Source organism: Pristiophorus japonicus, chromosome 5 (genome assembly GCF_044704955.1).
Source record: "Pristiophorus japonicus isolate sPriJap1 chromosome 5, sPriJap1.hap1, whole genome shotgun sequence".
Lineage (NCBI taxonomy): Eukaryota > Metazoa > Chordata > Chondrichthyes > Pristiophoridae > Pristiophorus > Pristiophorus japonicus.
This window is the reverse complement of record NC_091981.1, coordinates 243,840,201-243,855,408: the sequence shown is the minus strand read 5'-3', so window position 1 is coordinate 243,855,408 and position 15,208 is coordinate 243,840,201. Positions and strand designations below refer to the sequence as shown.

At 45.4% G+C, this 15,208-nt stretch overlaps 1 protein-coding gene across 5 annotated transcripts in view; it reads left to right on the top strand.

The window, feature by feature from the left end:
* odad2 (outer dynein arm docking complex subunit 2) overlaps nt 1-15,208 on the top strand; it is a 671,461-nt gene that overhangs the window by 239,966 nt on the left and 416,287 nt on the right. For all 5 annotated transcript variants that reach the window (XM_070881478.1, XM_070881480.1, XM_070881476.1 and 2 more), the window contains exon 10: nt 10,439-10,580. In XM_070881478.1, coding sequence (XP_070737579.1) covers nt 10,439-10,580 — 142 coding nt within the window. The remainder of the gene's footprint in view (nt 1-10,438; nt 10,581-15,208) is intronic.

The following is a 15,208-nucleotide window of genomic DNA, read 5'->3' as shown; positions in this document are numbered from 1 at the left end:
ACGAGACTCGAGGTGCTCAGCACTCTCCCAGATGCTCTTTCGCCACTTAGGGCGGCCTTTGGCCAGGGATTCCCAGGTGTCGATGGGGATGTTGCACTTTATCAAGGAGGCTTTGAGGGTGTCCTTGAAATGTTTTCTCTGCCCACCTGGGGATCGCTTGCCGTGTAGTATCCACTATCAGCCCACTGACTCCTACAGCTAACTGGACTACAATTCCTCCCACCCTGCATCTTGTAAGGACTCCATTCCATTCTTCAAATTTCTCTGTCTCCGTCGCATCTGCTCTGACGATGCAACCTTTCACACCAGTGCCTCTGACGTGTCTTCCTTGTTCCTCAACAGAGAATTCCCCTCCACCGTGGTTAACATGGCCCTCGACCGTGTCTGTTTTATTTCCCACACCTTCCTCTCCCTCTTGGAACCATGACAGGGTTCCCCTTGTCCTCACCTTTCACCCCACCAGCCTCCACGTTCAACAGATTATCCTCCGCCATTTCCACCACCGCCAGCGTGATCCCACCACCAGTCACATCTTCCCCTCCCCTCCCCTCTCAGCATTCCAAATGGACCGCTTCCTCCGCGTCCATTCGCAGTCACCCCCAGCACCCCTCCCCTTCCCACGGCACCTTTCTGTGCAAGCGCAGGGGATGCAACACCTGTCCTTTATCTCCTCTCTTGCTACTATCTGGAGCCCCAAATACTCCTTCCAGGTAAAACAGCGATTTACTTGTACTTCTTTCAATCTAGTGTACTGTATTCGCTGCTCACGATGTGGTCTCCTCAACATTGGGGAGACCAAGCGTAGATTGGGTGACCGCTTTGCGGAACACCTCCATTCAGTCGCAAGTGTGATCCTGAGCTTCCGGTCGCCTGTCACTTTAATTCTCCACTCCATTCCCACCCTGAGCTCTCCATCCTCGGTCTCCTGCACTGTTTCAACGAAGCTCAGCGCAAGCTCAAAGAACAGCACCTCATCTTCCGTTTAGGCACTTTACAGACTTCTGGACTCAACATCGAGTTCAACAATTGCAGAGAGTAGCTGCTGACAATCTTTGGCTCCTTCCCACCACCTCCCCCCCCCCCCCCCCCCGTCCCGCCCCGCCCCCGGGCCCTCCCCGAGCTTGTTTCTTTCTTTTTTCTCCTTGTCTCTGATGGCAGCTGGTCATTATCGCGCCATTCACACCCTATCTTGACTAATGTTTTTCTAACTCCTGGTATTACCACTTCAATTTGGCCCACCATCTCTTTTGTCTCTCTAATCTCTCCTGTCTTCCAACCTATTATAGAAAAATAGAAACATAGAAACATAGAAATTAGGTGCAGGAGTAGGCCATTCGGCCCTTCGAGCCTGCACCGCCATTTAATAAGATCATGGCTGATCATTCAACCTAAGTACCCCTTTCCTGCTTTCTTTCCAAACCCCTTGATCCCTTTCGCCGCAAGGGCCATATCTAACTCCCTCTTGAATATATCCAATGAACTGGCATCAACAACTCTCTGCGGCAGGGAATTCCACAGGTTAACAACTCTCTGAGTGAAGAAGTTTCTCCTCATCTCAGTCCTAAATGGCTAGCCCCTTATCCTAAGACTGTGTCGCCTGGTTCTGGACTTTCCCAACATCGGAAACATTCTTCCCACATCTAACCTGTCCAGTCCCGTCAGAATCTTATATGTTTCTATGAGATCCCCTCTCATCCTTCTAAACTCCAGTGTATAAAGGCCCAGTTGATCCAGTCTCTCCTCATATGTTAGTCCAGCCATCCCTGGAATCAGTCTGGTGAACCTTCGCTGCACTCCCTCAATAGCAAGAACGTCCTTCCTCAGATTAGGAGACCAAAACTGAACACAATATTCCAGGTGGGGCCTCACCAAGGCCCCCTACAATTGCAGTAAGACTTCTCTGCTCCTATGCTCAATTCTCCTTGCTATGAAGGCCAACATACCATTTGCCTTCTTCACTGCCTGCTGTACCTGCATGCCAACTTTCAATGACTGATGAACCATGACACCCAGGTCTCGCTGCACCTCCCCTTTTCCTAATCTGCTGCCAATCCGATAATATTCTGCCTTTGTGTTTTTGCCCTCAAAGTGGATACCCTCACATTTAGCCACATTATACTACATCTGCCATGTATTTGCCCACTCACCTAACCTGTCCAAATCATCCTGCAGCCTCTTAGCGTCCTCCTCACAGCTCACACCGCCACCCAGTTTAGTGTCATCTGCAAACTTGGAGATATTACACTCAATCCCATCATCTAAATCATGAATATATATTGTGAAGAGCTGGGGTCCCAGCACTGAGCCCTGCGGCACTCCACTAGTCACTGTCTGCCATCCTGAAAAGGACCCATTAATCCCGACTCTCTGCTTCCTGTCTGCCAACCAGTTCTCTATCCACGTCAGTACATTATCCCCAATACCATGTGCTTTGATTTTGTACACCAGTCTCTTGTGTGGGACCTTGTCAAAAGCTTTTTGAAAGTCCAAATACACCACTACTAGTTACATCCGCTCAAAATTCCAGAAGGTTTGTCAAGCATGATTTCCCCTTCATAAATCCATGCTGACTTGGACCAATCCTATCACTGCTTTCCAAATGCTCTGCTATTTCATCGTTAATGATTGATTCCAACATTTTCCCCACTACTGATGTCAGGCTAACCAGTCTATAATTACCCGTTTTCGCCCTTCCACCTTTTTTAAAAAGTGGTGTTACATTAGCAACCCTCCAGTCCATAGGAACTGGTCCAGAGTTGATAGACTGTTGGAAAATGATCACCAATGCATCCACTATTTCTAGGGCCACTTCCTTAAGTAATCTGGGATGTAGACTATCAGGCCCTGGGGATTTATCGGCCTTCAACACCATCAATTTCCCTAACACAATTTCCTGCCTAATAAGGATATCCTTCAGTTCCTCCTTCTCACTAGACCTTCGGTCCCCTAGTACATCCAGAAGGTTATTTGTGTCTTCCTTTGTGAAGACGGAACCAAAGTACTTGTTCAGTTGGTCTGCCATTTCTTTGTTCCTTATTATAAATTCACCCGAATCCGACTGCAAGGGACCTACGTTTGTCTTTACTAATATTTTTCTCTTCACATATCTATAAAAGCTTTTGCAGTCAGTTTTTATGTTCCTGGCAAGCTTCCTCTCGTACTCTATTTTCCCCCTCTTAATTAAACCCTTTGTCCTCCTCTGCTGTATTCTAAATTTCTCCCAGTCCTCCGGTTTGCTGCTTTTTCTGGCTAATTTGTATGCCTCTTCCTTGGATTTAACACTATCCTTAATTTCCCTTGTTAGCCACGGTTGAGCCACCTTCCCCGTTTTATTTTTACTCCAGACAGGGATGTACAATTGTTGAAGTTCATCCTTTAAATTCCTGGGACTTTAAAGGTTTGCCATTGTCTATCCACCGTCAACCCATTAAGTATCATTTGCCAGTCTAATTGAGCCAATTTGCGCTTCATACCATCAAAGTTACCTTTCCTTAAGTTCAGGACCTTAGTTTCTGAATTAACTTTGTCACTCTCCATCTTAATAAAGAATTCTACCATATTATGGTCACTCTTCCCCAAGGTGCCTCGCACAACAAGATTGCAAATTAGTCCCTACTCATTACACATCACCCAGTCTAGGATGGACAGCTTTCTGGTTGGTTCCTCAACATATTGGTCAAGAAAACCATCCCTAATACACTCCAGGAAATCCTCCTCCACCGCATTTCTACCAGTTAGGTTAGCCCAATCAATATGTAGATTAAAGTCGCCCATGATTACTGCTATACCTTTATTGCACACATCCCTTATTTCTTGTCTGATGCTGTCCCCAACCTCACTACTACTATTTGGTGGCCTGTACACAACTCTCACTAGCCTTTTCTGCCCTTTGGTATTCCGTCGCTCCACCCAAACAGGTTCCACATCATCCAAGCTAATGTCCTTCTTTACAATTGCATTAATTTCCTCTTTAACCCAGCAACGCCACCCCGCCTCCTTTTCCTTTCTGTCTATCCTTCCTAATTGCTGACTACCCTTGGATGTTGAGTTCCCAGCCTTGGTCACCCTGGAGCCATGTCTCTGTGATGCCAATCACATCGTATCTGTTAACTGCTATCTGCGCAGTTAATTCATCCACCTTATTCCGAATACTCCTCGCATTGAGGCACAGAGCCTTAGGGCTTGTCTTTTTAACACACTTGGACCCTTTAGAATTCTGCTGTAAATTGGCCCTTTTTGTTTTTTGCCTTGGGTTTCTCTGCCCTCCACTTTTACTTTTCTCCTTTCTATGTTTTGCTTCTGTCTCCATTTTATTCCCCTCGGTCTCCCTGCATAGGTTCCCATCCCCCTGCCATATTATTTTAACTCCTCCCAAACAGCACGAGCAAACACTCCCCCTAGGACATTGGTTCCGGTCCTGCCCAGGTGCAGACCGTCCGATTTGTCCTGGTCCCATCTCCCCCAGAACCGGTTCCAATGTCCCAAGAATTTGAATCTGTCCCTTCTGCACCACTGTTCAAGCCACGTATTCATCAGAGCTATCCTGCAATTCCTACTCTGACTAGCACGTGGCACTGGTAGCAATCCTGAGATTACTACTTTTGAGGTCCTACTTTTTAATTTAACGCCTAGCTCCCTAAATTCGTCTCGTAGGACCTCATCCCGTTTTTTACCTATATCGTTGGTACCTATACGTACCACAACAACTGGCTGTTCACCCTCCCTTTTTAGAATGTCCTGCACCCGCTCCGAGACATCCTTGACCCTTGCACCAGGGAGGCAACATATCATCCTGGAGTCTCGGTTGCGGCCGCAGAAATGTCTATCTATTCCCCTTACAATTGAATCCCCTATCACTATAGCTCTCCCACTCTTTTTCCTGCCCTCCTGTGCAGCAGATCCAGCCATGGTGCCATGGACTTGGCTGCTGCTGCTCACCCCTGATGAGTCATCCCCCTCAACAGTACCCAAAGCGGTGTATCTGTTTTGCAGGAGGATGACAGCAAGGGACCCCTGCACTACCTTCCTTGCACTGCTCTTCCTGTTGATCTTCCATTCCCTATCTGGCTGTGTACCCTTTACCTGCGGTGAGACCAACTCGCTAAATGTGCTATTCACGTGATTCTCAGCATTGTGGATGCTCCAGAGTTCATCCACCCGCAGCTCCAGTGCCGCAATGTGGTCTTTCAGGAGCTGGATGCGGATACACTTCCCGCACATGTAGTCGTCAGGGACACCAGAGGCGTCCCTGACTTCCCACATAGTACAGGAGGAGCATAACACATGTCCGAGCTGTCCTGCCATGACTTAACCCCTCGATAAACTTAAATTGGCAACAACAAAGCTAAAGGTTACTTACTGATAAAGAAAAGAAAAAGAAAAATTACTCACCAATCACCAGCCAATCACTTACCCCCTTGGCTGTGACATCACCTTTCAATTTCTTTCTACTTCTTTTTTGCCTTCTCTCCCCGCTGTAGCTGCACAAGCTGGCCTCTCCGACTCATGCTGTCTTTTGTAGGCCTGGGACACTGCCGCTCCGCCTCTCGACCTCCCGCTGGGCCTCTCCGACTCATGTTGGCCTTTTGTAGGCTTGGGACGCTGCCTCGCGACCTCCCGCTGGGCCTCTCCGACTCACGCTGGCCTTTTGTAGGCCTGGGACGCTGCCGCTCCGCCTCTCGACCTCTAACGAATTGGCCTCAACAACTTTCTGCGGTAGAGAATTCCACAGGTTAACCACTCTCTGAGTGAAGAAGTTTATCCTGTTCTCGGTCCTAAATGGCTTACCCCTTATTCTAAGACTGTGACCCCTGGTTCTGGAACTCCCCAGCAACGGGAAAATTCTTCCTGTCTCTAACCTGTCCAATCCCGTCAGAATTTTATATGTTTCTATGAGATCCCCTCTCATTCTTCTAAACTCCATTGGATACAAGCCCTGTTGATCCAGTCTCTCCTCATATGTCAGTCCTGCCATCCCAGGAATTAATCTGGTGAACCTTCGCTGTACTCCCTCAATAGCAAGAACGTCCTTCCTCAGATTAGAGGACCAAAACTGAACACAATATTCCAGGTATGGCCTCACCAAGGCTCTGTACAACTGTAAGACCTCCCTGCTCCTATATTCAAATCCTGTAGCTATGAAGGCCACCATGCCATTTGCCTTCTTCACCACCTGTCGTACCTGCATTCCAAACTTCAATGGCTGATGTACCATGACACCGAGGTCTCGTTGCACCTCCCCTTTTCCTAACCTGCCACCATTCAGATAATATTCTGTCTTCCTGTTTTTGCCACCAAAATGGATAATCTCACATTTTTCCACATTATACTGCATCTGCCATGCATTTGCCCACTCATCTAACCTGACCAAGTCACTCTGCAGTCTCTTAGCATCCTCCTGACAGCTCACACTGCCACCCAGCTTAGTGTCATCTCCAAACTTGGAGATATTACACTCAATTCCTTCATCTAAATCATTGATGTATATTGTAAATAGCTGGGGTCCCAGCACTGAACTCTGCGGCACCCCATTGGTCACTGCCAGCCATTCTGGAAAGGACCCGTTTATTCCAACTCCCTGCTTCCGGTCTGCCAACCAGTTCTCTATCCATGTCAATACATTACCCCCAATACCATGTGCCTTAATTTTGCACACTAATCTCTTGTGTGGGACCTTGTCAAAAGCCTTTTGAAAGTCCAAATACACCACATACACTGGTTCTGCCTTGTCCACTCTACTAGTTACATCCTCAAAAAATTCTAGATTTGTCAAGCATGATTTCCCTTTCATAAATCCATGCTGACTTGGACCGATCCTGTCACCGCTTTCCAAATGCGCTGCTATTTCATCTTTAATAATTGATTGCAACATTTTCCCCACCACTGATGTCAGGCTAACCGGTCTATAATTCCCCGTTTTCTCTCCCTCCTTTTTTAAAAAGTGGTGTTACATTAGCTACCTTCTAGTCCATAAGAACTGATCCAGAATCAGTAGAATGTTGGAAAATGATCACCAATGCATCCACTATTTCTAGGGCCACTTCCTTAAGTACTCTGGGATGCAGCCTATCAGGCCCTGGGGATTTATCTGCCTTCAATCCCATCAATTTCCCTAACACAATTTCCTGACTCATAAGGATTTCCTTCAGTTCCTTCTTTTCGCTAGATCTCGAACCCCTAGTATTTCCGGAAGGTTATTTGTGTCTTCCAAAGTATTTGTTCAATTGGTCTGCCATTTCTTTGTCTCCCCATTATAAATTCACCTGATTCTGTCTGCAAAGGTCTACGTTGGTCTTCACTAATCTTTTTCTCTTCATATATCTATAGAAGCTTTTGCAGTCAGTTTTTATGTTCCCGGCAAGCTTCCTCTCATACTTTATTTTCCCCCTCCTAATTAGACCCTTTGTCCTCCTCTGCTGAATTCTAAATTTCTCCCAGTCCTCAAGTTTGCTGTTTTTTCTCGTCAATTTATATGCCTCTTCCTTGGATTTAACACTATCCCTAATTTCCCTTGTTCGCCACAGTTGAGCCACCTTCCCCTTTTTAGTTTTACTCCAGACAGGGATGTATAATTGTTGAAGTTCATTCATGTAATCTATAAACGTTTGCCATTGCCTATCCACTGTCAACCCTTTAAGAATCATCCTAGTCAATTCATGTCTTATACCATCGAAGTTACCTTTCCTTAAGTTCAGGACCCTGGTCTCTGAATTAACACTGTCACTCTCCATCTTAATAAAGAATTCTACCATATTATGGTCACTCTTTCCCAGGGGGCCTCTCACAACAAAATTGCTAATTAGTCCTCTCTCATTACACAACACCCAGTCTAGGATGGCCAGCTCTCTAGTTGGTTCCTCGACATATTGGTCTAGAAAGCCATCCCTAATACACTGCAGGAAATCCTCCTCACCGTATTGCTACCAACTTGGTTAACCTAATCTATATGTAGATTAAAGTTGCCCATGATAACTGCTGTACCTTTATTGCACGCATCCCTAATTTCTTGTTTGATGCTGTCCCCAACCTCACTACTACTGTTTGGTGGTCTGTACACAACTCCCACTGGCATTTTCTGCCCTTTGGTATTCTGCAGCTCTTCCCATACAGATTCCACATCATCCAAGCTAATGTCCTTTCTTACTATTGCGTTAATTTCCTCTTTAAACAGCAACGCTACCCCACCTCCTTTTCCTTTCTGTCTTTCCTTCCTGAATGTTGAATACCCTTGGATGTTGAGTTCCCAGCCTTGGTCACCCTGGAGCCATGTCTCCGTAATCCCAATTATATCATAATCGTTAATAGCTGCTTGCGCAGTTAATTCATCCACCTTATACGAATGCTCCTTGCATTGAGGCACAGAGCCTTCAGTCTTGTCTTTTTAACACTTTTTGTCCCTTTAGAATTTTGCTGTAATGTGGCCCTTTTTGCTTTTTGCCTTGGGTTTTTCTGCCCTCCACTTTTACTATTCTCCTTTCTATCTTTTGCTTCTGCCCCCATTTTATTTCCCTCTGTCCCCCTGCCATTTTAGTTTAACCCCTCCCCAGCAACACTAGCAAACACTCCCCCTAGGACATTGGTTCTGGTCCTGCCCAGGTGCAGACCGTCCGGTTTGTACTGGTCCCACCTCCCCCAGAACCGGCTCCAATGTCCCAGAAATTTGAATCCTTCCCTCTTGCACCATTCCTCAAGCCAGGTATTCACCTGAGCTATCCTGCGATTCCTATTCTGCCTAGCACGTGGCACTGGTAGCAATCCTGAGATTACTACCTTTTGAGGTCCTACTTTTTAATTTTTCTCCTATCTCCCTAAATTCAGCTTATAGGACCTCATCCCGCTTTTTACCTATATCGTTGGTACCTATATGCACTACGACAACTGGCTGTTCACCCTACCTCTTCAGAATGCCCTGCAGCCGCTCCGAGACATCCTTGACCCTTGCACCAGGGAGGCAACATACCATCCTGGAGTCTCGGTTGTGATCGCAGAAACGCCTATCTATCCCCCTTACAATCGAATCCCCTATCACTATAGCTCTTCCACTCTTTTTCCTGCCCTCCTATGCAGCAGAGCCACCCATGGTGCCATGAACTTGGCTGCTGCTGCCTTCTCCTGGTAAGCCATTTCTCCCAACAATTTCCAAAGGGTATATCTGTTTTGGAAGGAGGTGACCGCGCAGGAGACTCCTGCACTACCTTCCTACTCCTGCTCTGCCTGATGGTCACCCATCCCCTATCTGCCTTCGTAACCTTTACCTGCGGTGTGACCAACTCACTGAACGTGTTATCCACGACATCCTCAGCATCGCGCATGCTCCAGAGTGAATCCATCTGTGGCTCCAGTGCCGTCATGCGGTCTAACAGGAGCTGCAGCTGGATACACCTCCTGCGCACAGAGTTGTCAGGGACACTGGAAGCGTCCCTGATTTCCCACATGGCACAGGAGGAGCATGACACTGGTCTGGGCTCTCCTGCCATGACTTAACCCTTAAAGAAACCTAATTTGGCAACAATGCCAAAGGGCTCTTACTGACAAGATAAAGAAAAAAGAAAAGCTACTCACCAATCAACCAGCCAATTACTTACCCTCTTGCTGTGACATCATACTTCATTTTCTTTTCCTCCCAGGTCGGGGAGTCAGCACTGGTGGGGAAAACAAGACAAAGCAACACCTCCTGCTCCCACTTGCCCAAACTCTCCCACTTACCAAACGCTTACCTTTGCTGTCTGACCTGCCGCTGCACTCCGAGCAAAACTGCACCAAGCCCCCTCTTTTTATACTGTTCCTAGCTGACTCACCACTGGCCTGTTCAGGGAACCAGTTTTTACTAGCTGTCCAATTAACTATCACCTTTTGTTCTTTCTTCCCCTCACCTGCAGAGAGGATATTTCCACTCATAGGGGAGATTAAAACTAGGGGACATAGTCTCAGAATAAGGGGCCACCCATTTAAAACTGAGATGAGGAGGAATTTCTTCTGGAAATCTATGGAATTCTCTGCCCCCGAGAGCTGTGGAGGCTGGGTCATTGAATATATATAAGGCAGAGATAGACAGATTTTTGAGCGTGAAGGGAATAAAGGGTTATGGGGAGCGGGCAGGGAAGTGGAGCTGAGTCCATGATCAGATCAGCCATGATCTTATTAAATGGCGGAGTAGGCTCGAGGGGCCGTATGGCCTACTCCTGTTCCTATTTCTTATGTTTCTATGTTCCCCTTTGCAGTGCTTGTTAAGACTCTGTTCTTTCCGAACACACTCCAGTTCTGACAATCGGTCGTCGGCCCGAAACATTAACTCTGCTTTCTCTCCACAGATGCTGCCTGACCCGCTGAGATTTCTAGCATTTTCTGTTTTTATTCCAGATTCCAGCATCCACAGTATTTTGCTTTTGTGTTAGTATCATTTTTTAACTGGTTTATTATTTGTATTTTTTAATGGCAGAGGTTCTATTGGATCAGAAGAATTGAGCGACAGTTCCTCAGAGAGTGAGGAAGAACAGCAAGATATGGACAGACAGCAGGAATCCAACAGTGATTTACCATCTGAATACTGGCAGATTCAGAAGGTGGTGAAATACCTCAAGGTAAGGACATAAAAATAATTTTACCCCGTGGCAGTACTTGCTTGTATATTGTGTTAGAAAAAGATAAACATTCCCTCTCAAAGTTTAGTGAGTTTTTTTTCAGTAAGTAGGTGAGCCATAGGCTCCGATATTGACAAGGGCGGGTTTGGTAAACGAGCAGGGGTGGGCGGAGGTTTGGATGGGAACCTGGAAGTCCAGTTTTCCCTGCATGCTATGAAGTTTTAACAACCATGTGACTTTTTAAAAAACTGGATCCCTCCCTGGAAGTCAGCCTGATTGACAGGTTTGGTTTCCAGTCATGGGGTGCACTCACCCGACTCCAACCCACCTCTTTTTGAGGGTTAAAATTTACCCCATATAGATTACAAAGGTCACAGTCTGCCCTTAGTCAGCTGATCTTGGCAAGATAGTGGTTACAATTGTGCTATCCAGTGACCCATCCTGGAAGTGCGCATGTATGGATGTTATGTAAGGATGGAAACAGGTTTTGCTGTGATACCTGCTGACACGCACTGTGGGGTGGGGTGGGAGTGACTGACAGGGGTGGGGTGGGGTAGGGTGGGGTTGGGGGATTTGTAGTGGAAATTTGGTGAGAAAAAGGACTTTAAAAAAAAAAGCTATAGGAGCTAGTGCCCTGTTTCTTGGTGGAACACCTGAGATGCCATAGTGCCCTGGATTATCAACCTTTCATTGTTTCCAATAAAGTGTTAGTGCATGAAGTATTGTACAATGTTAAACCAGCCCAAAGTACAATATATCAGTAAGTTGTTGTCCAGCACTTTTGTGTTGAGCCATTTTCTATTTGTGTAGAACTCAATTATTGAACTTTTTGTCAAGAATTAAAGCTTTATTTCAGTTTATAATTACTTGAACATATTTCGTTTTTCAATACTATACTATTAACATATTGTAAGAAATATATTTATTTACTGGTATTTGAATTACAGGATATATTCATAACGGTTTCTAACAAGAGGTTTAGTAACGGAAGGAAGTGCGATTTTTAAGTGTTTGAGCATGAGGCATCTGTTTCTTTATTAGGTTAGCAGAAGCTCAACAATGCCTTTGTGTTGTAGAATTTTGTACATATTTATGTAACTTCCTATGCTCTTCTACATATGCTGAACACCTGCACCAATAATCTTTTTAATATAAAACATTTGGTTGGAGCTATAGATTCCATGGTGTTTGAATGGGGTCAAAATCTGGTTAACCGAAAGACATTTGTTTTACAAGTGAAATGCTAATTGCTTAATTAGGCAATAACACTTGTAATTGGCAACAACATTAATAATTTGAAAATCATTTTAAAGATTAAAGACATGTCTTGTATAGTTAGACCTGTTTAATGAAGAATTAATCAAGTAATGAGCACATTATATTTACGAAGCAAGCAGTCACTGAAACCATATCTGCAATGTGTAAAAACCTTGAATTTGCAGCACTGATGTGGTCCACAGATGTTTTAGACTTTCTAGAAGGATCACAAAGCCTGGTCTCTGGTTAGTTTTTGAATTCAGTAGGGAATAATTTGGTTCCTTATCAGATTGAAAACGCTGACCATGATTTTCTTTTTTAAAAAAAAAGTATTTTCTTAACTTGAGACAAAACGGGTGATTTTAACTGCGAGTGTGTTTCGGGCAGGCCTCATTTTAATTCCTAGGTCTCATTTAAATGCCACTGGTCCACTTCACACCCTGAACAGGAGTGAAGAGGGTGCAGAGCGGCTACCAGCAGGTGAAGATTGGGCAACCCTTCCACCTGCTTCCAGGAAAGTGGTGGGGAGGAGGTTTTGGGAGGGTCCACAGGGGAGGTAAAGGGAAAGAGTTGAACATGAAAATGAGGGGCAGGCAAAGACCAGCTGGTCCATCAACCCTACCCCACATTCCAGCCTGGAACATCATGACTAGACACTTCCTATCCCTCTGCCCTGCACCCACCCCTTCTGCAGCCATGTAATTTCTTGGAGATGTAAAGCAACAGAAAAAAAACCCAGGGCCAATAAGGAAAACAAAAATCTGGAAAGTTCCTCTCTGACCACCTCAGGTGTTCGAAACCAGTCCAGGAGATCACTGACCATTGACTGTTATTCCACTTAACTTTTATAGTATGCATGTCTGGGGGAGGATGGCCATGACTTTCCTTGTGGAGCCTGGAGGCGTACTTCTGCTCATCCTGGCACCACTAAGGAAAGTTTTTCGACTTCCTCAAATCAGCTACAGATCTGTTTCTGCCTAGTGAGAAAGTCATAGAAGCTTCCCCACTCAGACCCCGGTCCAAATTACATTGGGGTCCTTCTGATAGACTTGGTCCAGAAATAGTGATTGTCTTTATGCTCATCGAAAAAGTCAAAGCAATCATCATAGGCAGTCCCTCGGAATCGAGGAAGACTTGCTTCCACTCCCAAAGTGAGTTCTTTGATGGCTGAACAGTCCGAAATGAGAGCCACAGACCCTGTCACAGGTGGGACAGACATTCGTCGAGGGAAGGGATCGGTGGAGCTGGTTTGCTGCGCGCTCCTTCCGCTGCCTGCGCTTGGCCTCTTCACGCTCTTTATCAGGGAGGCTTTTGAGGGTGTCCTTATAACGTTTTCGCTGTCCTCCTTTGGCTCATTTACCACGAAGGAGCTCCACATAAAGCATTTGCTTAGGGAGTCTCGTATATGGCATGCGAACTATGTGGCTTGCCCAGCGAAGTTGATCGAGTGTGGTCAGTGCTTCAATACTGGGGATGTTAGCCTGGATGAGGACACTGATGTTGGTGCGCCTGTCCTCCTAGGGGATTTGCAGGATCTTGTGGAGGCATCGTTGGTGATATATCTCCAGCGACTTGAGGTGCCTTCTATACATCGTCCATGCCTCAGATCCATACAGGAGGGCGGGTATTACTACAGCCCTATAGACCATGAGCTTGGTGGTAGATTTGAGGGCCTGGTCTTCAAACTCTTTTCCTCAGACGGCCGAAGACTGCGCTGGCACACTGGAGGCGATGTTGAATCTCCGCATCAATATCTGCCTTTGTTGATAAGAGGCTCCCGAGATATGGGAAATGGTGGACGTTGTCGAGGGCCGCGCCATGAATCATGATGATTGTAGGGCAGTGCTGTGCGGCGGTGACAGGCTGGTGGAGGACCTTTGTCTTACACTTGTTAAGTGTAAGGCCCATGCTTTCATATGCCTCAGTGAATACATTGACTATATCCTGGAGTTCAGCCTCTGAATGTGCGCAGACGCAGGCGTCTGCCAGAGTTTAAGGTTTTTGTAAGAGTATGACACCCTGACCTCCTTGAGAAGTTCCCTCATGTAGGGTAGCTCGAGAAAATATGAACTGAAGAGCACAGGTATAAATGGTGAGACTAAGCTGCTGTAACTATTTAACCTGCTATATTTTCTGCTATTGGTTGTATATTGTTGTGATATAAATCAGGTGGCCAGTAGTGGAAAATGACTGGGAGTTCTGTCCATTGGAATCTATACTTTATACACAGCAGCATTGTTTCCAAGGAGCGGGGATCAGTGACCAGGAGACTGGCAAGTGCTTCACTTAAATATTAATTTGGGGGTAGGAACACCTGCATGCTATTTCCCAGTGTTGAGATATACAGTATGTATATTCCAAATGTTACCCATGTAAAATGGATATCCAGTGCTGCTTGGGAATCGCCTGTGACAATTTAAAGGGCAGAGGTTAGTAAAAGAAAGAAAGACTTGAAATTATATACATCCTGAAGGCATCCTAAAGTGCCTCACAACCAATAAATTACTTTTGAATTTTAGCTACAATTGTTTTGTAGGCAAACAGGGTAGTCAATTTGTACACAGCCAAGTCCCACAAACAGTAATGAGATGAATGACCAGTTAATCTGATTTACTAGGACACCAGGAGAACTCTCTGTTTTTCTTCAAAAAAGAACTACAGGATCTTTTACTTCCACCTGAACAAGCAATTTGAGCATCATTTTAATGGTCCGGAATTTGCAGTCAGCGGCAAAGGAAAAGCATTCGCCACTGCCCCCGAAGTAAGCTTCGCCCTATCACTGTGTCAAGAAGTAAGCTTCTCCCGATCCTTTTGTCAAAAAATGTTGGGGTTTCCGACGCATAATTAAAATCAACGGAAGTTAATGGTGATTTCCAATGAAGAACGTGACGTCAACAAGCTATGTAAGACAATCAAAATGCAGAATTCTCATAGACAGTGAACAATGAAGTTGGTAAGCTCCTTTGATTCTAAATTTTTAAAAATGTTAGAGAGAAAAACAAAGATTGGGGCACTCACATGGGGGAAACGCAATAATGAAATGAAGATGAACAAACATGAACTAATAATGAACAAATTAAAGTTTCTGAAAAATATTAATTTTTATTAAAATGGATACATTTGACACTGCACAAAATTTAAATTAGTTTTTCAGGACCATAACCTCTGTTTAGCAGTCACAATGATGTTACAACTCCAGTTACACCAAATCCAAAAGGGTCTAACTTTTAATGGGGTGTTTAACAGCGAAGAGCCAAAGTTTTCATCAGTTGCCATGATTTGATAGATTTCACTGATTGACGGCTCTGTGGGGGGGGCGGCACAGCTCAGCCAGTGGAGGAACAATGACAAACACTGCCAGTTCGCGTCAT